The sequence below is a fragment of the Dipodomys spectabilis genome, unplaced genomic scaffold (assembly GCF_019054845.1).
Source record: "Dipodomys spectabilis isolate Male_0828 unplaced genomic scaffold, ASM1905484v1 ptg000098l, whole genome shotgun sequence".
Classification (NCBI taxonomy): Eukaryota; Metazoa; Chordata; class Mammalia; order Rodentia; family Heteromyidae; genus Dipodomys; species Dipodomys spectabilis.
Window position 1 is genome coordinate 16,870,106 of NW_024870775.1, and position 24,453 is coordinate 16,894,558.

At 40.4% G+C, this 24,453-nt stretch overlaps 1 protein-coding gene across 3 annotated transcripts in view; it reads right to left on the minus strand.

Annotated features, from left to right (window-relative positions):
- Positions 1-24,453, minus strand: part of Ptpdc1 (protein tyrosine phosphatase domain containing 1) — a 77,690-nt gene that overhangs the window by 1,104 nt on the left and 52,133 nt on the right. Inside the window, exons 3-10 of one of the 3 annotated variants that reach the window (XM_042687007.1) lie at positions 21,853-22,024; positions 19,656-19,736; positions 19,320-19,438; positions 17,948-18,085; positions 13,641-14,875; positions 10,076-10,261; positions 6,750-6,860; positions 3,334-3,472 (exon numbers count right to left, since the gene is read on the minus strand). In XM_042687007.1, coding sequence (XP_042542941.1) covers positions 3,353-3,472; positions 6,750-6,860; positions 10,076-10,261; positions 13,641-14,875; positions 17,948-18,085; positions 19,320-19,438; positions 19,656-19,736; positions 21,853-22,024 — 2,162 coding nt within the window. In that variant the 3' untranslated portion in view covers positions 3,334-3,352. Of the gene's footprint in view, positions 1-1,966; positions 3,473-6,749; positions 6,861-10,075; positions 10,262-13,640; positions 14,876-17,947; positions 18,086-19,319; positions 19,439-19,655; positions 19,737-21,852; positions 22,025-24,453 lie in introns of those variants that run through there. The other 2 variants (XM_042687006.1, XM_042687008.1) reach the window with 2 other exon arrangements.

The window sequence follows — 24,453 nt, forward strand, 5'->3', positions numbered from 1 at the left end:
TTCTACTCTCCACTGCATTATGAAATCTAGTGCTACAAGAAATGTTGAGGTGGGACTGGGAAGGTGGCTCAGTGGTACAGAGCTTGCCTTGCATGCCTGAGGCCCTGGTTCGATTCCTCAGCACCACATAAGCAAAAAGAAAAAAGCCGGAAGTGGCGCTGTGGCTCAAGCGGTAGAGTGCTCAGCCTTGAGCTGAGGGACAGCGCCCAAGCCCAGAGTTCAAGCCCCACGACCGACCCCCCCCCAAAAAAAAAAAGAAAAGAAATGTTGAGGTCCTTGAGGGTGTTCTAGACTGGGAAAGTCCACCTGCTTACGAGTCTGTAGGTGGACAAGCAGAAGAGGTCAAAAGCTATGTACATATGACCATATAAGATGATGCTAAGTGAAATGAACCACAAGATAGGGACACAAGATTTTATCTTTCTTGCTGTTCTTTTTAATGTAGTTATAATGTACTATGTAATTTTTTTTTGTTTCTTTGCATGTTCTTCCCCCATGGTATAACCCCTGTTGTCACTGTATTTGATTCCGGTGTCCTGCATCTGGTATATACATTTTTCTAATTTGGGGAGGGGAAGGGAAATAACAAAATGCTAAAATAAGGATACAGGATGACCATTGTAACAACGAGATGTACAAGACACTATGTTGAAATGAACTTTACAACTTTGGGGGGAAGGGAGGAGTTGGGGAGGAAAGGGATGGTAGGGGAAAAACAAAGGAGGGGGTAACAATGCTTGATAGGAAATGGAGACTCATTACCTTGCTCATGTGACTGTAATCCTTCTGTACAGTATCTTCACAATAAAAAATATATATTAAAAAAAGAGCCTGTAGGTGGCAGCATAAGTGGAATGGAGGTACAGTGGGGGAGTCTATCTGATTTGGCATCTTTTATCATACAAATATGAACAATCCCATCTTCCTCACAGGTCAAGAGGACTAAGTAAGGTAATACATGTTCTTAACATGTGTGTGCTTTCAATCTTCTGGCTTAAGTCAACATTAGCAACCTAAAAACTTCTCTCAATGTGTACGATTTCTATCCTCATGGCTACAAAGAATCCCTCACTCAACTACAGGAAGGTAGGGATCTTGTCCATGTGGAGATCTTTCTCAATCATTCTTCTTAAAATTCACCTTACATCCTTGGTCACTGTTAACCAGTGGGAGATATTCAGACTACCTTGAGCTTGGCTAGCTGATTATTTAGCTTCCATCTGTCCATCAGGATAATCTAAAGGCAAGTATTGTCTATGTCAGTAGGATGTACACAGACACCCAAGAACATTAAGGCAAAGACATACTATTCTTAAACTGTTTTTTGAATAGTAAAAAAGAGGAAGAAAGAAAGAGAGAGAAAAAAGAAGTACTAGACTCAGGTTATAGATTGTTCTTTTAATTTTTATTCCAATAAATACAATGCTTGCATACAGCCTGGTCACATTTTTTCAGGTTGCTGTACTTGCATTTTTAGATGTATGGTGCCATGATCACAACGTGACTTTTATAATTTGAAACAAATGTTTAAGATACAGGCATATAGCTGGCCTTTTTGGCAGAAAGGAAAGGAAAGAAAAGGCAAGGCAAGGCAAGGAAAGAAGCCAATCAAAAGCTCCATAGTATCACTTATCCCCAAGGCCAACAAAGGTAAAGACAAACATTTTATTTTTTGGTAACAATCCTACATTTTATAATTTATCTTAGAATAAAATGCAATTGTTTCTCCTTTCCCAAGCAGGCACTTGAATGAGATATTCTGGGAATGGGAAGTGGTCCCACTAACATCCACTGTGTGTGATTTTCCAAGAAAATTCAAAGTATGGAAGAAAACTGAATTTAGTGGTGGTTACTTTTAGAGTCAGTGAGGCTAATCAGAACTAAAGTACTTTTTGATATGATATTGCTCAAATTCATGTAGACATTGGAGAAATTTCACTTATTCTAAATTGGTCTTATTTCCCCCTGAAATTTTTCTCTTGAAAATCAAGTAGTTGCTTCCTTAGTTTGAATTGGTCTAATAATAACACCTTTATTGAGAAAACTACTATCTTCTCTATGGCTTAGCCTCTGCTACATGCACATTTTAATTTAATTTAAGTAAGAGTTATGGCTTTATTTGCTGATTGATAGGCTGACCCACAATGAAGAAGTTTAGGTGGTCACCTGTTTTCATCTGAAGCCAGGTAGGATGAATGCAACATGGGGTCAAATTCAATTTTAAAATGTAATCTTTATAGCCAAAGAGCAGTGTAAGACAGAAGCCTGAGGCAAGTGGGTGTATGAAATGGCTGATTTGCAGATGTGGGGCCTAAGCCAAGCTGCTTGTGCCAATACCCCATCAGCACAGACTAGGGTCCTGCTCTGACTTGCTCTAGCTCTGAGTGCCTCTACAGAGTAGCTATGGGGCCTGGAGATAGCAGGGCCAACACGGGGCCCTCCCCCAGCCACTGTCCTTTCTGTGGAGTCCCTGGGAGGACAAAGGCGAGTCCTGCTCCTTAGCAACGTCAAATACTGCCAGCTTCTGATCCTACTTTCTCTGTCAAGAGGTGGGTTGGCTTGGCAGCAACTCAAGGGAGTGGGAATAAGGCCTAGTATGTTGAGAATGGCTCTTGCCTCCTAAGACAGCCAAGGCTGAAGAGTTTGTCTGGAAGCCTGACAAAGAACAAGTCCACTTTCAATAAGGAAAAAAAAAATCCCAATCACTCCTCAGTTAATCCATTAAAGTAAAACTAAATCATTCAGAACAATAATAACACTTTGAAATCCTCTGTCACTTTTATAAAAAGAAAAGAAAAAAATATTTCAAACAGCGTTTAAAAAGTCCTTTAAAATGTATTAATAGCCATCTTAGTAATAAATATAAAACTGTGTAAGACACTTGGTGACTTTCTTCAGTCATATGTCCAGGGGATAGATAAGCAGTGAGGTTTTACTATTAAAATTATCTATTTGGTAAACACTCGAGGAAGAGTTCTGTCAAGAAAATAATTGTTTTGGAAAGAAGAGCTACTTTTTCCCAAAATGTCAAAAAAAAAAAAAAAAAAAAGAAGAAGGATGTAAACATCACATACTTAAAAAATGTTAATCCAACAATATTAATTCAGTCCAATAAATAAAAGGAAGTGGCACCAATTTCATGACAATTTTTCAAGACTAAGACATAGCACAGGGATATTTTAAAATAAATAATTGCTCCAAAAAGGAATGGTCATCCTCAGCATAAGCTAACAGCACTGGAAATAAAAGCCAGGAAAAAAGCAGCTCCACAAGCGTTAGCTTATTCACCTATGAACACAAAGGATATAGGAGTTGTAGGTCTGAAATATCCACCTCATGGAGAATGTCAGCTTCATAAGAGGCCAGGCTTAGGGCTGTCTTTTGCCATTTTTCTTTTTTCTTCCAATGTGTGCTTAAAGATTTTCTTCAGGGTGTTGTAAACTATTGGTCCGTTGTCAGAATCAAAATTAACCTGATGGCAAAGAAAATTACTCTTCAGGACAGTGTGACAAGAATTTGAATCTCTCTTTGAGCAGAAGTTAAAGAGTTCCCATTTACTCGAGGTTGCTACAGATGCACAGCCATCTTGACTGTCAGCATTCTGCAGTGTGAGTGGTCCATATGTTACCATCATGATCCTCTCCTGGTAAGTATTATCACCCAAACTCCATACTTTACATAGGGCTTTCTCTGAGGTTTTTTTTTTTTTTTTTGCCAGTCATGGTGCCTGAACTCTGGGCCTGGGCACTGTCCCTCAGCTCTTCAGCTCAAGGCTAGCGCTCTACCACTTGAGCCACAGCACCACTTCCAGCTTTTTCTGCTTATGTGGTGCTGAGGAATCAAACCCAGGGCCTCATGCATGCAAGGCAAGCACTCTACCACTGAGCCACCTTCCCAGCTCCTTTCTCTGAGTTTTCTACATATTTTTGGATTTTAATAAATACATAGTTATGGACTCAGTATTCTATTTCCAAACAGAGTAGTTTTTCTGTCTTCATCAGCTTATGTAATCTAGTTATCCATCTTTCCTTTACTTCATGGGAAGCATCCATTTGCAATCCCCATACCTAGGCATTTTCCCACTGTCCCTGCCCCAGAATTGCACATAAATAAAAGCCTGCAAGAGGAATCTTTTAAAAATAATTTTAATTACTCTTTGAGGAGGAAAAGAAATGCTGGGACAAAACCCTAAGCTGGCTGGGTACTGGTGGCTCACATCTGTAATCCTAGCTGCTCAGGAGGCTGAGATCTGAGGATCACGGTTCAAAGCCAGCCCAGGCAGGAAAGTCCATGAGACTCTTATCTCCAATAAACCACCAGAAAACTGGAAGTGGCACTGTGGCTTAAGTGGTAGAGCGCTAGCCTTGAAATGAAGAGCTGAGGGACAACGCCCAGGCCCAGAGTTCAAGCCCCACAACTGACAAAAAAAAAAAAAAAAAAAAAAGAAAAACTGTCAATCATGTCAATAAAAAACTTTGGAATGAAAACTTCAAGAGACCCAAAGTCCACTGTGGCGCCAAGTCTAAATACAGAGCCTGGCTTTCCACCAACACCTACAGATCCCAATCTTATAGTTAATCTCTCTGAGCCTCAGTTTCCTCACTTATAAAACAGATACCATATTACCTGTAGCTTTTGGATTTTTATGAGAAAAACATACCTATAAACATCTAATATGTTTTATATATCTAAAAACTTCAGGGAAAGTCAGATTCTTTTTTCTTGCTACCCAGGTTTACCATACTCTGGTGAGGAGATGACAGGTCAGAGAACCAAAGCAAACACCTATACACTCTATCCCTATACTGAGGAAGAACCTGGACCTCACCCTTGTAGCTATTCCCCTCTTGTATTGCTCTTGCTCACATTACTTCTGACAAAGGGAAGGCTATTCCTTTCTCAGTACCTACAAAGGGTCTGAGATATTAGCCCATTTACTTGCCAGTGTCACAGATACTGGAAGACAGGAGGCTCCCGAGTTTGAAATAAACTTTATTGCTCCTGATGGTATGTTCTTTGTATTTTTGTTGGTTTCCTGGTTCCCCAAGTTCCATGTTGTTGACTCAAGGTCCCAGGTGGAGACTACAGAACAGACATTTGGTATCAAAGCTATGGAACCCCAATCTTAGGAACTTAACCACGCCTTTTTTTGTTCAATGCTAGGATGGAGAAGAGGACCTCAAGTATGCTAGGTAAGCAGTCTACTCCTTAGCTATACCGCCATCCCTAAAATCCTAGTGTCTTATAAGGAGCTTCAAGCCAACATTTGCCCTGGAGGTAAACACTATTACATAGGAAGGCATGAAAATGTGCTTTCTTCCCAGCAGTCAGAGCTGTCAGTGCCTCTTTCATCAGACTGTTCATGGATAGAAGACCCATAAACAGCTAGTCTCCAATATTTTGTTTTATTATGGTAATGGGGATCAATGCAAGGCCACACATGTACTAGGCAAGGAATCAACCATGAGCTACACTCCTCTAATACATCTAAAGACAACAGACATTGTAAAGAATTTCTACTGCTTCCTAAGACCGGTACTAAAGATTTTCCCCAAACTCATTAATTTTGTCAGTCATGAGGCTTGAACTCAGGGTTCAGGCACTGTCCTTGAGCTTCTGTGCTCAAGGCTAGTGTTCTACCACTTTGAGCCACAGCTCTACATCTGGTTTTCTGATGGTTAATTGGAGATTTCCTACCTAGGATAGCTTTGAACTGAGATTCTCATATCTCAGCCTCCTGAATAGTTAGGATTACAGACGTGAGCCACCAGCATCTGGCAATTTCATTAATTTTTTCTTTGCAAATATTCCTTATAAACATTAATAACAGCTTAAATTATTTACTTTCTAAGACACCAAAGCACACCCTTCTTTGGGAACGTAGGTAGTTCTTATAGTCTGTGAAAATTCAGATGTAAAGGACCACATGATTCAGATTTGAGATCACTGTCTCCGGAAGCAGCAGAAAATAGAATGGAAAGGACGTGCACTCATTCAGGGCCATCAAAGCCAGAGGATCAAGGAAGCCTGCAATATGAATGTCATCCAGCAGAGTGGAAGGGAAGACTGGACAAATACTAAAAAGGAAAATCTCTATAGTGTATGAATCAGTACAAATAATAACTGCCATTCTCATCAGTGCTTATCACAGATGTCATTCAAAAGCTGGGCTTTTGTGTGATGATTTTTTTTTTTATCACATATGATAATATAACAAGAAAATTAGGCAAAGGGTGAGAGGAACATTCTCTCTGGGCATGAATTGTTTTGTTTTGTTTTTTTCTGCAGCTAAGAAACACTGCTAGAAGCTGTGCACAGAAAGGAATTTTTTTAACCCATGTTTAAGATTTGCCAGCCAGGAGACAGTATTGAACTATGTGTTTAGTCCTCAATAGATGGTTTCTTGTCTAAACCCAAGGTAGAACTGGCTAGACAAAACAACATTGTCTAACTCCTACCAGGCACGCGATTTAAAAATACTTAATTCAGCACTCAATTGTTTCTCTCTTCTCCTCTATAAAAACTCTTTGTTCCCATGTTCGCGTTGGAAAAACTCAGAGTTCAGCTTTTCCTAATATCATTGTGTGGAAACTCGGTAATTAGTTCTGAGAAATGCCAAAGACATTTCCATTACAGGAGACACAGTCCCAAGTTTTATTGTAGAGGAGGAAGGTGACCTCTGATTCCTGATTTATAAGGGTGATGGTGATTTGTGGCGGGGTGGGAGTGGGGGTTGTTGTTCAACATACCTTAGTGAAGGCTTTAATGGCATGAGCAAGGCAAGCTTCCTCTACCTCCACAGGGATTGTCTGCAGGTTCACTATGCAGTGCAAAATGCAAAGGATCGTCTGGTGCTGTCCCTAATTGGGCAGAAATCAAAGGTGATTTGAAAAATGTCTCAAAAAAATCAACTTAAATAACTATACAGTGAGCATTTGGTTCAATCTCAAAGACTTAAATGGCTACCAAGAGCTATACCAAGGGTTCACCGTTACGTGTTAATATAATCTGGAAAACATTCAGGAGGTAAGATCTAAATTGGTTAGTTATTGAACAAAATAGAACTGAATCTGAAGATTAGTGTAGATGTTTCTCCTGCAGTGTACTGAATTGATTTTTTCCCCCTTCTTGCAGTTTCTAGATATAATTCTTTCAGTTTAGTTAGATGCCGACATATCATGGTGGTCTTTGTGCTGATCATCAGTTAGGTAATAGATGTTTGGTCCCTGTGTGCCCAGCCATCACAGATGTTATGGGGGTGAGGTGCACAGATGACGAAAGAGATAGGCCAACCCCCAAGTAGTAATTCAAACTTAAGGAGGCATCGCCCAAGCTGATGGTGGAATAAAGGAATATCTCGACTCAGCAAAGGAAGAACTCTATCACCTTGATGTTATCCACCAAGACCACCAATTTTACCTGGAAATTTGTAAGTGCATAACTAGACATACACATAATCATTTTGGTGCCTATAAAAATAAACAATGTAAGCCACCTTAAATACTCTCTGCATAGGGTTGGGATGAATTTGGTAAAACAGGAAGCATGATGTGACAGAGAACCAGAGCACGTGCCCTACAATTAAGTCTGAATCCTTAAGTGACCCATGTCACAGCCTAGAGCAAGCTGTTTCCTTTTGCCTGTGTGTAGAGACTCTATTGCCAATCACTATCAGGGTGAACAAAAGTGTAAATGGAAATGATTTCCTGAAGTGCTAGGGCCACAGCAGCCCAACAAAAGTTAATTTCCCCCCCTTATCACCTACTCCTCTTTTATCTCTATAATTTAGTTACTGAGAAAATATCCTAAGAGAAGAACTCAAGATACAGAAACTCTTATCTTAAAAAGGTATTTGCACAACTGGTGTGTTTCTGTGCTTGAGCAAGCTTCCCTGGGTGTGTTTGGTACTGGTGTACAACTTAGGGGAGGGTATGTGCTGACTGTGTCTGTTCGTGTGTGTGTGTGTGTGTGTGTGTGTGTGTGTGTGTGTGTGTGTGTGTGTAGCAACAGGTTTTTATTGAAGACTTGGAAGCAGTGAGATGCACATACTATTGCAAAGGAGTAGCTCAAGGTTGATTATTCAATAGCGTTGTTCCCTAAAATGAAAACAAAGCCTACTATTAACCTAAAATTTTAGTGTCTTTATATGTTTAAAAATATCTACAATGAAAATGTTTCTCTTCCTACACCCGTTGTCCTATAGTGTCCTCTAAAGGCAATCCTCATAACCAGTTTCTTACTTTACTCTGTACTCTTCTTCTCTATTTTGCATATATTTCAGATATATGTGTTTGTGTGCGTATGTGTATGACACGAATCCTTTTTAAAAATATGAGTACATATTCCAATCTACTTCATAGTTTATACACAAATTTGCCCAAAGTAAATATGTATAAACAAATATCCAACAGTGAAAAAGTGGTTGTGATATAGCTCCATGTTAGAGGGCTATGCACCTATTATAGTCAATAGTTATGCAAAGCTTATACTGTTTGCAGAAAAATACAATTTTATACTCAGGCAAAAGTGAAGTATAAATTGACTAAGTTAAAACTATGTATTGATAAGGGCAAAAGAAAAGATTTTTAAATGTCTAATGTGACACTCCTAGGGTTTGGACTTTTTTTTGAGGTATTCAGAGTTATACCTGTAAGGTCTGCTCCTGAATGGCAAGCAGACTCCACCCTCCTCACAGCAAAGTCTCCACCCAGTACCTGCGTTACCTAGGCAACTGGGACACCTGGAAGAGGTCACATCTGCATCCGCTGAGGTCACATCTGAATTTGATGTGGCCACACCTTTCTCCGCCCATACCCTACATAAGGCCTAGTGCAGGCCCAGACACTCTCTGGCTGCTCTTTTCTAGCTCTCTCTGCTATCTCTCTGCTCTAGCTCTTTCCTCTTTCCTCTCTTTCCCAGCTCTCTCTCATTCCCAGGCCTTTCCCAGCCATGTAGAGTGCCAACCTTGCCTGGTCCCAGCAGGTCTACTGAATAAACCTACCCCTTACCTGAATACCACGTGCGTGCTGCTGTTCTTAACTCGGCTACCTCTTTTTAAAAACCTAACAATACCCAGGGTTTCTCTCATGCTAGGCAAGTGCTCTACCATTGAGTAACTTCCCCAGCTCTTGGTTATTAATTAGTTAATTGATTTAGGTGCTATTGCATGGTCTTGCATGTGCTAGGCAGATATTCTGCCATGTGAGACATTCCCCTCAGCCCTTTTTTATTTATTTTTCAAATATAGTCTCACATTTATGGTCTGGTTGGCCTAGACCACAGATCCCTATTTATATTTCCTGCATAGTGGGATGGCAAGTGTATAGTGCCATGCTCAGATTTTATTGGTTATTTTTTTTGCTCACGCTGACCTGGAATCTTGATCCCCTCAAACTGCTCCCCAAATAGCTAGGCTTATAGGTATTAGCAACTATACCCGGCTATCAGCCCTTGTTGGACTTGAACTTTCTGTTTAGCCTCAGCAGCCCGGAACTCTAGATCCTCCTGCCACTGCTTCCTGAATGCTGGCATTGTGCTACCATACCTAGGGGACCCCTTTTTATTTTGGTATATTCCCATGTTTAGCCTGTGCATCAGTTCCTGACCCCACACTACTGCCCACGATACTGGGGATCAAATTACACAGTTCCATATACAACAGACAAGTAGCCCACCATTAAGCTACATCCCTATCTCCCTCAGTTTTTTCTCTTTTGGAAAAACTATTAAATTAGACTGAGGTATGAGATTCTGTATGAATTCTCCTTTTGTAATGATTTTTAAAAATTATTAAGTAGCTGTACAAAGAGGTTTTGATTCTGTAAGTCAAGACATGAGTACAATGCTTCTTGATCAATGCCATCCCTTCCATCGTTGTCCTCCATCTTTCCCCCCTCATCCCTATCCTCAGATTATGTAGCTCAATTTTTATAAAACGTACATTGAATATAATGACTGCTTTTGCTCATCCTTCCTTCCTCCATTCGTGTGCCCCAGTAATAACTTTTTAAGTGTGTAAAACTTGTACGAAGATTAAACCCATTAACTGAATTATAGTGCCCAGCAGCACTTTTACCTTCTCTAGTAAGAACAGGGCTTCAGCAGCATCCGCTTGTCTATCAACCAACATGTCCACATCCTTTTTGGTTATTACAGGCTCTTTCAGCTGCTCCACCCAAGACCACATCAAACCACACAGGATGAAAGGGTCTCTCTCACCACGTATTTTTTCCCAAGCTCCATCACGGGAATTCAGTTCTTTCTAAACAGGAAGAAAATGGGAGACAGAAATGAAAACAGGGAAAAGAGAGAGGGGTATAGACTCACCCTGGCTGTCCCTAAGAGCGAGGGTTCAAGTCCTGAGGTATGACTAGGGGTTGTCCATAAGAGAAGGGTTCAAGTCCTGAGGTATGACTAAGGAATCCCTAGTTCCTACTGGGGGCACGGGCCAACTCAGTCTCCCTTGTTGAAGCTCATGCCTGCTTCACATAGTGTTGGCTGCTACTGAGAGTAGGGCTGCTCGGAAGGAAGCCCTGTACTCTGCTCAGAAACCACAGAAATGGCTCAAGAACAGTGAGTCTTCCTTCATAGGCTCCTGGCAAAAAGAAGTAGAATGGTAGATGGAAAAGTAAGAATAAGGGAACATTTAAGTTAACCTGGGATCTCACGGTAACTTTAGACTAACACTTCAAAGCACACAAAAAGAAAAAATTGGGGAAGAACAATGAAAGAAGTAACATTGGTCAAGATGTATTGTACTTATAACCTGACTTAGGGAATTGAAACCTCTTTGTTCAACTACTTAATAAAAAAGAAAGAGTGCTTGAAAGTTGGTCAGTGTGGTGTAAGTATTTCTTTCAAATGTACTTTTAGAAATGACCCAATAACAAGCTCAGCACTCTGAAATCTGCTAAGGTCAAAGGAACTGGGAAGTCTTGCAGATACTCCAAATGCCTAGAGATAATTGAAGCGTGAAATTTTAAAGCTTCACCTCCCACAGGGCAGGGAAGAAGTGAGAGGAGAATTTTAATTACTTCCTGATGGCTTTAGATTTTAATCAAGCCTATTTTCATAATGGTAATAAACACTGTAATTGCTACCATTTATTTATTCACCCAGTCAATACGTGCAGCACACCCATGGTGAGGCAGACATTGTTGTACAGGACTCTGACTTTTACAGTAACTGCAGGGAGGCCCCTCCAGTTTAGTTTAAGAGAAAGAAAAATCTTAGCTGGAAGCTCAAAGCTAGGAAACAGCTGAGGAGGGCTTCCACTCCGTCTGCCTTATTCCAGTAGCACTGGCCATGGCACAGAGAACCTCTACCATCTTATAAATAAACCACTACTTTTAGCTGTCTGTATTCCTTTCTATCCCACAGGTCATATATACAGCAAAGTGGCCTTTGGTCCAATTTTGTGCTTGTTAATGAGGACTTAAACTGGGCAGAATTGATATTACTCAAAACCCTGTGGGGGTGAACTGGCTTCTGTACCATGATGCTCTCTGATACAAGATACTGGGGGGTAGGGAAGGAAGGGAAAAACGTTAAAACACATGAGCTGGACCTGGCTGTATACGAGCCATGTGACTTGAGCCAGTCACTTAATATCTGTGATCCTTAGTTTCTTCATCCATGATAGATAATTAATCCTTACTTATTAATCTTAATCCTAAAATGAATAAGAAATCATTAAATAGCATCATCATGGGAAGTAATATATGTGAGTGGGCATGTGTAGGCCCCAGTATCTCACAGGAGTAATAACTACTCAAATAGTGTTTGTTTCCCTTTTTCCCAGAATTCTACTTGCAAAAAAATTAATGAAAGGGCTAGGCTAGAATAAAATCTAGGAAGTGGGCTGGGAGTGTGGCTTAGTGGTAGAGTGCTTGCCTAGCATGCATGAGAGCCTGAGTTCAATTCCTTGGTACCACATTTAAAAAATCAAATATAAAAATCTCTCTGTATTTCATCTTTATAATGACAATACATTTTTTTTTTTGGGTACGGTCATGGGGCCTGAACTCTGGGCTTGAGCACTGTCCTTCAGCTCTTCAGCTCAAGACTAGTGATCTACCACTTGAGCCACAGCGCCACTTCCGGCTTTTTTCTTTTTGCTTATGTGGTGCTGAGGAATCGAACCCAGGGCCTCGAGCATGCAAGGCAAGCGCTCTACCACTGAGCCACCTTCTCAGCCCTATAATGACAATACATTTTAAAATCTAGGAAGTAAAAAAAAAAAAGTCAATCAAATAAGGAGTAAAGGGGAACTAGCTCAATTAAAACTTTGTGCCTCACTTCCAGAAAATATTGTGGCATATATTACATGTTGGAGTAATCTTTCTCAAACCAAACCAGTACCTCATCAGCACAAGTGCAGCTCATGTGGGCACTTGACTAAGGGTGCACAGGTTGAACCAACAGTGCGGTTGCATTAGCCTTTATTTTAAACACAAGAACTCTAGCTTGCTAACTTTTTTTCCCCAATCTTTTTGGTGGCAATGGAGTTGAACTTCCTAAACACTGGAGTTATGCCCTTAGTCCTTTTCACTTTAGTTCTTTCTCAGAGATGTCTTGATCTGCCTCCTGTAGAGCTGGGATTACAGGCATGAGCCACCCACCACACCAGGCCATTTGCTAAGTCTTTTAACACAGAATAATACACAGGAAATATATGCTGGCTGAATGGAAGACTTTTCAGTGGAGAATACAAGGTAAAAAGAAAACAATTATTTTAGGAAAAATAGGTTTTTGTTAGTCAAAATAATTCAGATGAACTTCTACCAAAAGTTTTCTCCTTTTAATATACAGCAGAAAGTTAGTATGAAGCTCCAAATTATTTTTCGTGTTTCTTCACCTGAAGAAATTTAACATACCTAGTGGAATATGGGAGAGTAGTTTTTAAGGTAATTCGTAGTAGATGAAGGGCTGGCAAATTAAGATTTCACTGAGCCAGGATGCTCTATTCAACCTCATGGTGGGGCAGTTTACCTGTTTCTGCTAATGAGGTCAGAAGGTCTGTCTTTTCTGTAGAATATGTGGTTAACTTAGGGAAAGAGAGTGGCTGACTTTAGACTTGTCTTCCCAGTGAAGGTATAACATACAAATGAGTTTAAGTAAAAGCCAAGAAATGGACTGCAGACTCCTCTTTTCAGATAAAGCTAGTGGCACCATGGAACCCTAAGCTCATTCCCATTTGTTTTCGTATGGGGTCAGCAAGTCTGCAGGAGAGGAGACTGAGAAGCCAGGCCTGACTCAAAGCTTTAGAAAATCATTTCATTTGATTTATGTCTCTGAATGTCCTTGTGCCAGGCCTGGGGTTACTTCAGGACAGTTTGTGGTTGCCCCCACAAACCCAGAAGCAAAGATGGAAATTACCAACACTAATGCCATCGCACAACATTAATTATGGATCAAGCAGCATGCTAAGTGTTCTCTTGCACATAGACATTTAAATAAAACTATACAATCACCCTGTGTCATTTTTACAACATCAGGCTCACATCATCGGTGAGAAACTTGAAATGTGAAAGTTATGTATGATGCAAACTTATCTTCATGTTTCTATGACAAAGTTTAGAAAGATGTGTTACATTTTTGCTGACCACCTCCCATTACCTAATTAAATGAAATTTAAATACCTGCCACATTTCTATTTTCCTTTTCACTTCTTCTTGTTCTACAAACTCATTTAAATTTGCCAGGGCTTTGGCTGCCAGGATTCTCCTTGCCTCGACACTCAATTCAGGTTGCAAGGCAGTGTGTGGCACTTGAGACAGACACTTGTTCTGGGTTTCATGTCCAAATGGGAACAGTCCCTTGGGACTGGAACCACAGTCTGGAGGGCTGGAAGGAGTCCTTTCTTCCTCTTTAACAGAGCCTAGGTCCCAACCACTGCCAGGTTCACACTGACAGTGAGCCACTAGATCCTTAGGGATGTTTTCAAAGTTGAGTGTTATTGGTTCCCCAGGGTTATGAGAACATGATACACCCACAGAGAAGGTTCTACTCCGCTGTACTTCTTTTGCAGTGTCCTTCCTATGGAAAAGTTGTGAGCCATCATCCTTGAGGCCTTCTAAGCCTCCACACTTTGACTGATTCCAGAAAGAAAATGTACTGCGAACCAATGCTTCTTTATTTAAACCTAGCTCTGGAGATGGTGGGATGTAACAATGGTCTATGGGCTTCTGTTGTGGGAGGCTGTGGGCCAGCAGGTCCTGGGCAGGCACTGTCCATGGAGTCTCCCCTTGCTCCAGGAGGGCCTCAGCCCTCTTTAGGTCTGAGTCGCTGTAGCTGAGCCGTCTTTTCAGATGAGACAGGGGCTGAAGGCACTCAATATTCCGCCTTTTCCAAAGGGGGTCGAACTCTTGCTCATTGGAAAGAATCACATCCTGATTCTCGAACTCTGTCGCCACTGTGGTGGGGTTGAATGGATCAGACGCATCACTGTTGTGTCTCAGTAACTCTTTATCCAGCCTCATGGTGACCATCTCAGACACAGTCTTTTCGATTTCAGCTGAGAGTTCCGGTCCTTCTGATGTGTCCTTCATCACCACTGGCCTGTTCTCAGCCAAGTCAAGCAGTAATTTGCACACTAGGTGGATGATTTTGGGCACGTGCTTCAGAAGTCGTGCTTCATAGCCATGAAGCAGATGACGCTGGCGAATCAAGTACTGGGCTAAGGTGACAGCATGTGCTTTGGGATCACAACAAGAGAAGATATTGCGGAGAGGAGCCAGAAACTGAGTAAATTCCCGAACACAGAGTAGCTGCCCTCTGGTTTGTATGGAATTGGGTCGCTTTGCCCGTACAAAGATAATTGCTTGGTCGGCAGTCATTCTTGTTGCAAAGACTAAATAACATGCTATTAAGACACCTGAAAGGTGAAGAAGAGAAGATTGCTAATGAGAAAGGCTTATAGTTTCTTTTAATTTCTTTATCATCAGTCTTTGATGATTTAAAAACCTGAATATATAAGGAACTATATAAACATAAGCACATTTGAAAGGCAATCGTAATGAAAAACTTTGTAACTTTTTATGCAGGCATTTTTTATTGTGCCCTCCTCCCTCCACTTACTGCAAAAAGTTATGTTAAGTTGGGGAGCAGGGAAGGCACCACAGGGTGGGCTGAGGATCTAGTCTATGTAGCCTCCTCCTTCCAGGTCCAGTACAGAAGAACACTGAATCATGCCTCTGTTTTCTACTCTGAACAGCTCTTGAAAATTCCTACCAATCTATTACTTTGTGCTTGGAATGCCCACCCTGCCATTTGGAATCAACCACTATCCACTCCAACTGGGCACTTATCCTACTTGGAAAGTTTTTCCTTTGGGATTATTTATACTCACAGCCTAGTTTTCTTCCTGACAATTCTTCTTCTAGACTATGTATTTTATACTGATCTGTGGGGGTTTTTTTCCTCCAGATCATGATAGAAGTCTGTTTTCTTTTCTTTTCTTTTTTTTTTGTCGGTGGTGGGGCTTGAACTCTGGGCCTGGGCGCTGTCCCTCAGCTCTTCAGCTCAAGGCCAGCACTCTACCACTTGAGCTACAGTGCCACTTCCGGTTTTCTGGTGGTTTATTGGAGATAGGAGTCTCACGGTCTCTCCTGCCCGGGCTGGCTTTGAACTGCGATCCTCAGACCTCAGCCTCCTGAGTAGCTAGGATTACAGGCGTGAGCCACCAGCGCCCGGCTAGAACTCTGTTTTCTTATAGGCATATAATATTAAAAAAAAACCAGGCTGATCAGTATAAATATTATGGACTCTTATTAATAAACCTTTAATTAAGATAACTAATAAAAGTAATAATTGCTTCAAATATAATGGACAACTAATATTAAAATAAAAGGCAAATTCAAGGTATCTATATAATTCACAAGTTTGTGAAGGTTTTCTTATTTATAGATATTAAAACCTTTGAGAATTGTATGCTTTCTAGTTTGTACTAGGATGTATTTCTCACTGGGACATAGCAGATCTTTAGTGTAACATAGAATATCTGCAGTTCTCTTGATAGCAATGTCTAGGTATAATGATATTTTGGCTTGTCCTGGAGAGCTAACAACCTCTAGCTGACTTACATCCCAGACCTAAGGATGTTCTTAGGCAGGTAGGAAAACCCCAGAGATTGGAGCTGCATTGCAGGTGGGCTTTGCTTCTGCCCTCAGACCAGAAGCATATTTAAAGAAACCATTGAGTTTTACACAGAATTTTGTGTACATCAACTTTGGATCCAATCAGCCATAGATGTAAATCTTGGCCCTGCAACTTAGTACATGGAATATATGTTTTAACTTCTCCCAAACTGCAGTTTTTTTCTACTTGCATTGTTGCTAAACTTTTTCTTTTTTTGCTGGTTGTGGGGCCTGAACTCTGGGCCTGGGTGCTGTCCCTTAGCTCTTCAGTTGAAAGCTAGCACTCTACCACTTGAGCCACAGCGCCACATCCAGCTTTTTCTGCTTATGTGGTGCTGAGGAATCGAACCCAGGGCCTCATATATGCAAGGCAAGAACTCTACCACTGAGCCACCTTCCTAGCCCCATAGCTAAACATTTTTAAAGACAGCAAATGTAAAATGCTTAGAACCTCACAGATTAAACAATATTTATTATTTTGTTATTTTAGTTAAGAAAAATTACATTAGTTTTCATTTTTGTCTTCTTGGTGGTACTAAAGTTCAAATTCAGGGCCTTATGCTTGCTAAACAGGTGCTCTACCATTTGAGCCACTCTGTCAGTTTCTTTCCAAACTGGCTGTTTTCAACCTGTGATCCTGCTTTATGCCTGGGCTGATCTGGACTGCAGTCTTCCTATCTGTGCTTTCCTTTGTAACTACAATGACAGGCATACAACACAATGGCTAGCCATTGTGATTTGCTGTAGTTTGTGATGGCAGGTATGTATTGCCATGCCAAACCACTGGTTGAACTTTTATCACTTCTATCACTGGGTTGGCCTCCAACCATAATCCTCCATCTCTACCTCCCAAGTAGCTAGCATTATAGGCTTGAGCCACTGTACTCAGACCTAAGAATTACATTTTTTTTTGGGGGGGGGGTGGTCATGGGACTTGAACTTTGGGCCTGGGTGCTGTCTCTGAGCTCTTCAGTTCAAAGCAAGCCCGCTACCACTTGAGCCACAGCACCACTTCCAGTTTTCTGGTGGTTAATTGGAGATAAGAGTCTCACAGATGTTCCTGCCTGGGCTGGCTTTGAACCGTGATCCTCAGATCTCAGCCTCCTGAGTAGCTAGGATTATAGGCGTGAGCCACCAGTGCCCAGCAATACATAATTGTCTTTTCTGTGGCTCAAATGGTAGAGTGCTTTAATATGAACAGATCAGGGACAGAACCCAGGCCCAGAGTGCAAGCCTCACGACCAAATATATATTGTATTAAAATTAAGTAATTTTTTCCTTTACATAAGAAAAGAGAAGCTGGTTACTGATGGCTCATGCCTGTAATCCTAGCTACTCAGGAGGCTGAGGTCTGAGGATTGTGGTTCAAAGCCAAAATGGGTAAGAAAGTTTGTGGGACTCTTATCTCCAATGAACCACTAAAAAACCAGAAGTGACACTGTGGCTCAAAGTGGTAGAGGACTAACCTTGAGCAAAAAGTTTAGGGACTGCACCTAGTCCTTGAACTCAAGCCCCATGACTGGAAAAAGAAAAGAAAAGAAAAAAAAAACAGAGTGGTCCAAAGTAATTTTAGAGATCCCTTTAAATGCACTGGCTTTTCAGCTCTAAGTCATTCAAAAAATACTCCCATCAACATATGATGAATGTAATAGTCAGCTTTAGATACTTCAAACATCTTTTACTTAGTTTTAATTTGACTCTAACAGTATGATAGGATTCCAAAATACCATTTATCCTTAGAATTAGTACATTTTATTCAGTGCATGCTTCAATATTCATACAAGACATTGAAACCACCCCCTAGAATTTACCTGTTCGGCCAAGCCCTGCGTGACAATGGACAGCTACTTTTCCTTCCTGTAAGGCAAATGTCATCACCTTCACCATATCTAAGATAGCAGTGAGAGAAGCCACACCATAATCCTTCCACCCGAAATTGTAGAAATAAACTAGGCAGTGAAAGAAAGAAAAAAATTGAAATTCAGAAAAATACGTGCAAAGACATTTGGAAAAAAAATGAATGAATTTATAGAGAGGCTATACAGTGAAAAGGCACCTGGATTTCACAACATAGACAAGCCTAAAATAATAGGCTTTTTATACTTCCTTTAGTTTAATTGTTAAACACTTCTATATTGCTTAAGATAGTTCCTGCTGAAACTCAGCTAGACAGAGTAATAAAAAAGTAGAATTATGAGTCTGGCACTGGTGGCTCAAGCGTGTAATCTTACCTAGGAGGCTGAGATCTGAGGATCATGGTTGGAAGCCAGCTGTGGGCAGGAAAGTCTGTGAGACTCATATGTCTAATAAACTACCAAAAAAGCTGAAAGTGGACCTACAGCTCAAGTGGTAGAATGCTAGCCTTGAGCAAAAGGAGCTTAGGACGGCTCAGGCCCTGAGTTCAAGCCCCACGACCAGCATACACACACACATACACATATACAAAGTCAAATTATGAATTAAAACTGTCAATCATCCCTGGTAAATTACTTAGCTACAGAGGTAAATAAAACATATGCTGTTGTTAAAGCATGGAAAATGTGTCTAAAATACTACTTAATAGTTAAAGATAGATGGTCTACCTAGGTTGTTTTTTTTTTAAGTTATACATTTAACCTGTTCATCCTGGTTTGAATTGCAGTATGGAGTGAAGTCCTTCCCAAAGCTCCCAAGACTGCAGCATCTGTGGAAGTGCCACATTCTACTGGTAGAAGAAAGCCCAGTGTCCTTCTAAGAACATGTAAGAAAAGCAGGAGACTGAGGAGCTTCCAACTTGCTCCTCCACTGCTAATCAGCGTGATCTCAGTCACTCTTAAGTCTCTGTGGCCTCAAGTATGAAACAAAAGTAACAACTCTGCTACACCACCACTGTAAGGATGAAATGAAGTAATAGTGTTTCACATAGTGCAGGCATTAATTTAATGGGAGCTTTGGTCTTCAGGGTTGGTTGTTTTTTTTTTTTAACAATATCCCTCTGACAGGCAAAAAGAAACCCCATACCCCAACAACAACACCAAAGAATGGTAGCATCATTTAAGATCAAAGCCTATTCTCATTTTCTAAAGGTCATGCTACTATGCAGTCATTATTTCCACCATGTTTTCAACCTGAGAATCTAGCAGGCAAAAGTCTCTCAGCACTGTCCTTGATAGCTCATGTTGAGGAGGGTGGGAAAGAACTTACTGCCAGCCTCCATGAATGCTTCAGGAAGGTAGGTGAAGCCACTTTCTTGTTCCAGAGAATTCCCACAGCTAGCGTGCTCACCAGGGCGTTGCAGGTTGATTATTGTTTTTATGCCATGACTTAAAAGAAAAAGGGGCAATTAGTCACTGAGAGCTGGAGTTAAAAAAATTTAATCATTTTTGGCATTACTAAACATTAATTTTTCTCAAATCTTTATTTAAAATAAGCTTTGTCCCTGCCTATTCTTAAAAGGAAAGCCCTTTTTCACTTGATGGCACAAGCAGAGAATCGAAACCACAGCTTTGCTCACAACAGCTGTGAAAAAAGGGCACTTACCTGAGGAACTGCTCGATGATGTGGTACTTCTCGAGGAGCTCGGAGGATGGGCGAGCCATGGCCAGGATATTGTCAGTGACCCTGATGATGAAAGTAAGGCTAGTGAGATACACAGAACCCAGAAAGTTCCACCTGAAAGTATGATTTTTTCTATGATTTCAATAACTCTGTAAGAATATTTTGTACAAATCTGGTTTCAATTTTATGCCATCATTAATGTACTGAGAAGCCTTTAGCTTCTTAAACCTCCTGGAAAAAAATCTAGGACATAAAGCATTTATGAACTCTGACAGAATGTCTCAAAGTACTCCAGAGATTCTTTTTTTTTTTTTTTGTCGGTCGTGAGCCTGGGCATTGTCCCTCAGCTAGTACTCTACCACTTGAGCTACAGTACTACTTCCAGCTTTTTCTGTTTATGTGGTGCTGAGGAATTGAACCCAGGGCCTCATGCATGCAAGGCAAGCACTTTACCACTGAGCCACCTTCCCAGCCCTCTCTAGAGATTCTTGTAGACATGATGGAGAAACCTCAGCCAGTGGCAAAGGTAGTAAGTGTTCATGAGTTGCCCAGTGGTTGGTGACTAGAAAGCCAACTGGGAGGCACTTAAGATTACTCAACCAAGGTTATAAAGGGGGATACTAATGCCTGCGTTATATAGCCAGAGTGAGAATTCAATATGATACAGATATAAAGTATTCAGCATAAATCCTGGCTGCAGTCATGAATAAATACTGAGTTACTGTAATTTAGAAAAATCTATGGGCTTCTGAGTCAGCTGGCTTCAAACGTTGACTTTTCTACTTGCTAGCTGTGAAGCAAACTAATTAATCTCTTGAAACATCAGTAAAATGGCACTAACAACTCACAAGAGTTTTATGAAAATGAGTGAATGATTATAATTTGAAAGCATCTAGCATAGTGCCTTGATTATAGGCAAATAGAAATTTGAAGATGGATGGATGGATGGACAGACCAAATAAAGCCCTATGTTTCTTGTTAGGCTTCTAGCTTTAATATGTTCTGTTAAAATATCTCATCAGGGCCTGGTGTGAGCTACAGGAATCTCAGAGGAGTAACAAAGATATTAGATTAGCAGAGTAAGATGCAAAAGATTCTAAACCCTAGAACGATGTGTAACCTTTACAAAAGACCCAAAGATCTAGGATCCCACAAATTCATAAGTACTTAGCATAAGATGTGGAAAGATGCAATATAAAAGCAGTGGAGGTGGAAATGGCTCGCATAGTTTATTCAACAGTAAAGCAAAAGTATTAATGACTGAAGCTACTTTGTTAGAAATTTGTTTGCCTAAACCTCCGGAATGTGTGCTTTTTGGTGCCAACAGTATGACAGTAATAGTTCTGAAAATAATTTATGGAGAGTGACAATGACAATGGATCCTAAACTATGTAACTACAGAGGTACACAGCAAATCCAACCTGAAAAAGTATAGGTTGCAAGTTTGAGAAGCTGTTTAAGTCAACAAATATCTAATTTTAAAATGGGTTCTTACTGTATAAAATAATTCATTACTGGAATATCCTTATAAAATGTGTTTTAAACATGATTTGATCTGATTAGTATTTTTCAGATGTCACTATATCAATGAAGGTATATCTGACTAGCTTATTGTAATGAATAAAAGGCAGCATGATTCAAAAATGATACTAATTATACTTACATGCCAGAAACAATGAAAACATCTTAGGTTGTCTACTGAACTGACAGCCTGCTACACTTCAATTAAGACAGACTGAGTGTATTTGTATGACAATATGTCCTTTCATACAGAATATAAGAACAACTTAAAAGTGATTTGAAAGCTTACCTGGATCAAACTGAAGAACTAAATGTGTGACTCATAATTTTCTCAGACTTAGAGCTGAGCATTTCTATTCTTTCTGGAATATGGGGGCTATCTAATCACCCATTTCTTCAAGGTACTCTATATACTTCATTTCACTTGATTTGAAAACACACTTATATGGTTTTGGCTTGATTAATTCTATTCTCTAGATGAGAAACTAAGGCTGGGTAGGCCAGCATCCCATAGCTGGTCTAGAGTGAAGCTAGGGATGGCATCAGTGTTCCTGGACTTGAAAGCTCATACTGCCATTTCTACATCCTCTGTCTGTAGCTAATACATACAGCTCCTTCTTTTACCTTATAGCTATGCAAGAATGACAGGACCACTTACCAAGATGAGTAAACCCCCTTAATGGCTTGCTCCTGTTCACTCCAGCGGGCTGGGTTCTCATACTTGCAGGCTCTACCACCACAAGCCATGGAACATGCCATGTGTCCAGGGATGACATGCCGCAAACGCTCTCCTACTTTGGTGTACTTTGGTGTTGGACGTCCAGAATTTCCTACAGACCACACAAGGAAGGGAGGATTAACAATCTACCAGTCTCCCAAAGGGATGCTCACAAAGGAAACAGCTCCATTTATCTCAGGATTATAGATGATCAGCATCAATGTGAAATGCTCTTCATCTAAAAGGCAAAAAGCTTTCACATATAATAATCTCCACTCACTATACTGATAATAAAAGAGAACTTTTAAAGCAAATCTTTTTCAAGGGGAAGAGTTTTGTTCAAAAACAACATTTTAAATATTTTTTAAAAAAAACTCACAGAAACAATCATTTCATATTTCTCACCTATCCAAAATTTTAGCATAATACTAAAAAGTATAACATAAAATTGTCAATATTTAAAAAGTATAAACACAACACAGACTACTGATACTTTTTTAAGTTTAGACACAAAGGTATGACAATTTATAAGAAGAAAAGGAGCTTTACTTTTTCTCTCAAGGAAAGTTGTATTCCTCTCTGCACGGCTGACAGAAGACACAGCTACCATCACCTGAAGAGAGGATGAGGACAGCAGTTTTGTGGCAGAACCCGAGCCACGCCGGGCCTGCTGGAGCCTCAAGACTGGGTCTGAAGTGGAGTGCCGGCGACCCTGCAGAAAGGAGCTGAGGAAGTGGACAGCCGAGGGCCGCCGAGACACATCCTGCACCTGCATGGTACTGGCTCCAGGGAAGCAAGAGTTGGAGGCAGGGAGAAGTCAGCCCTGGCTTGCTTGGTGAGGAAGTACACTGAGACACAGGCATCGCTCTGTATGATCTAAGAGCTATTCAGGATAGGCTGACGCGTTTCCATAGTGACCAACAAAGAAACTACTGATTCCCACTTAGATCTGAACAGGCAAAAATCCTACATAAGTGGATTGTGCTTTGTACAAATTGTTCACATATATTGAAGAACAATATGCATTTTAAAGAGATCATTCCTAAGCCTAGATAACTCAATTTTATTTCTCAAATGCACTTAAAGATCTGATGCCCAAAGAATTGCTTCTAAAAGGTTGTAATAAATTTTGAAAAATGGCTTTTTAATGCAAACACTGCTGTTTATACACACAAAAAGGTTTATAAAAGGCTATAATCCCTTTGATAGCTTGTCTCTGTATATTATGGACAAAAATTCCTTTCTATTACTCTTTGGAACAAGGTAAATTAAAGTTAATTGTAATAAAGATATACTGGATACTTTACAACATTATTGAAAAATCACTGAAGTTTTGCATAACCAGTACACTAAATACAAAGGAATATTATTTTATACATTGACAAAATTTTTAAAAAGCCAGTACAAAGTCTCCTAAACTTTTTAAAAAACCAGACCCAAGCCCTATATCTTCTTGATAGAAACTTCAATAGAATAAATTAAGATATTTTAGAGTGTACATATTATCAGAAGACAGTTTTCATTTCTAGAATATGAAACTCCAGTTTGTGATTATGCCCTGCTAGGAAATAACTCTTATGAGCATGTACTATACTTCTCAAAAACTCAAAAGCATAACTCCCTGCCTGTCCCTAACATAACACTCTGTTCCTGTGAAGGAAGAAAGCTTTAAGGTCTTGGTGAAGACATATAAAGAGAATTCACAGAAACATCACATTTTAGAGGAACTAGATGAAGATGAGGTTGCAATTTGAGAATAAAGAAAACAGAAACTGCAACAACTGCCAGTGCAAGCATTGTCCGCCTCCTCCCTTGTTAATGTCAGGCCTGCCTTCTCTTCTCTCCTGCTCTCTGCACAAACGGTATTTCATTCCGGTATAAACAGAAACAAAACTATTTCCATAGATAAGATTCTTTTCTGTTTTAATGATCATGAATGCTAGAAGCAAGCTCCTTTTTTAAATGCCACCCCCATGTCACCAACAATATGTTCTTTTGTCAAACAAGTCAGAGACAGAGAAGTCTAATTTAGTGTCCCAATTCCTACTCCATGTGTAGTATAGCATCACACCCTTGTCATTTAGTATCCAGAAAGGGAAAAAAGTTTTTTCACCGATTCAGCTTGGAGGAATGATCTGAGGAGCATTCAAGGCAAGCCTGCTTGACCCTCAGGACAACACAAGAAATGATGGGTCCACAGAAATTTGCATGGAGCTAAGCATGGGAGGTAGGATTAGGGAAGCAAAGTGGCGACTAATGGCAGGAGGTCTCTCCTTTGCCCTGGAGAGTCAAGGGTATCAGCCTCTGCAGTGGCCTACTGAGGACAGTGGCAGTGGGGCTGAGGAAGACTGCCATAGTGCTGAAGGTAATGCTCTGACTTCAGATTACATTGCCAAGAGATTTGAAGCCAGTTTTCACATAGCCCATACACACAAAAAGTAAGAGATCTAGCAAGCTTCATTGGAGACACAGGTATATAAGGACGCAAAAGGGAGTGACATCAGAGGGAAGTCAAATTTGATGAAGGGGAAGACTTACTTT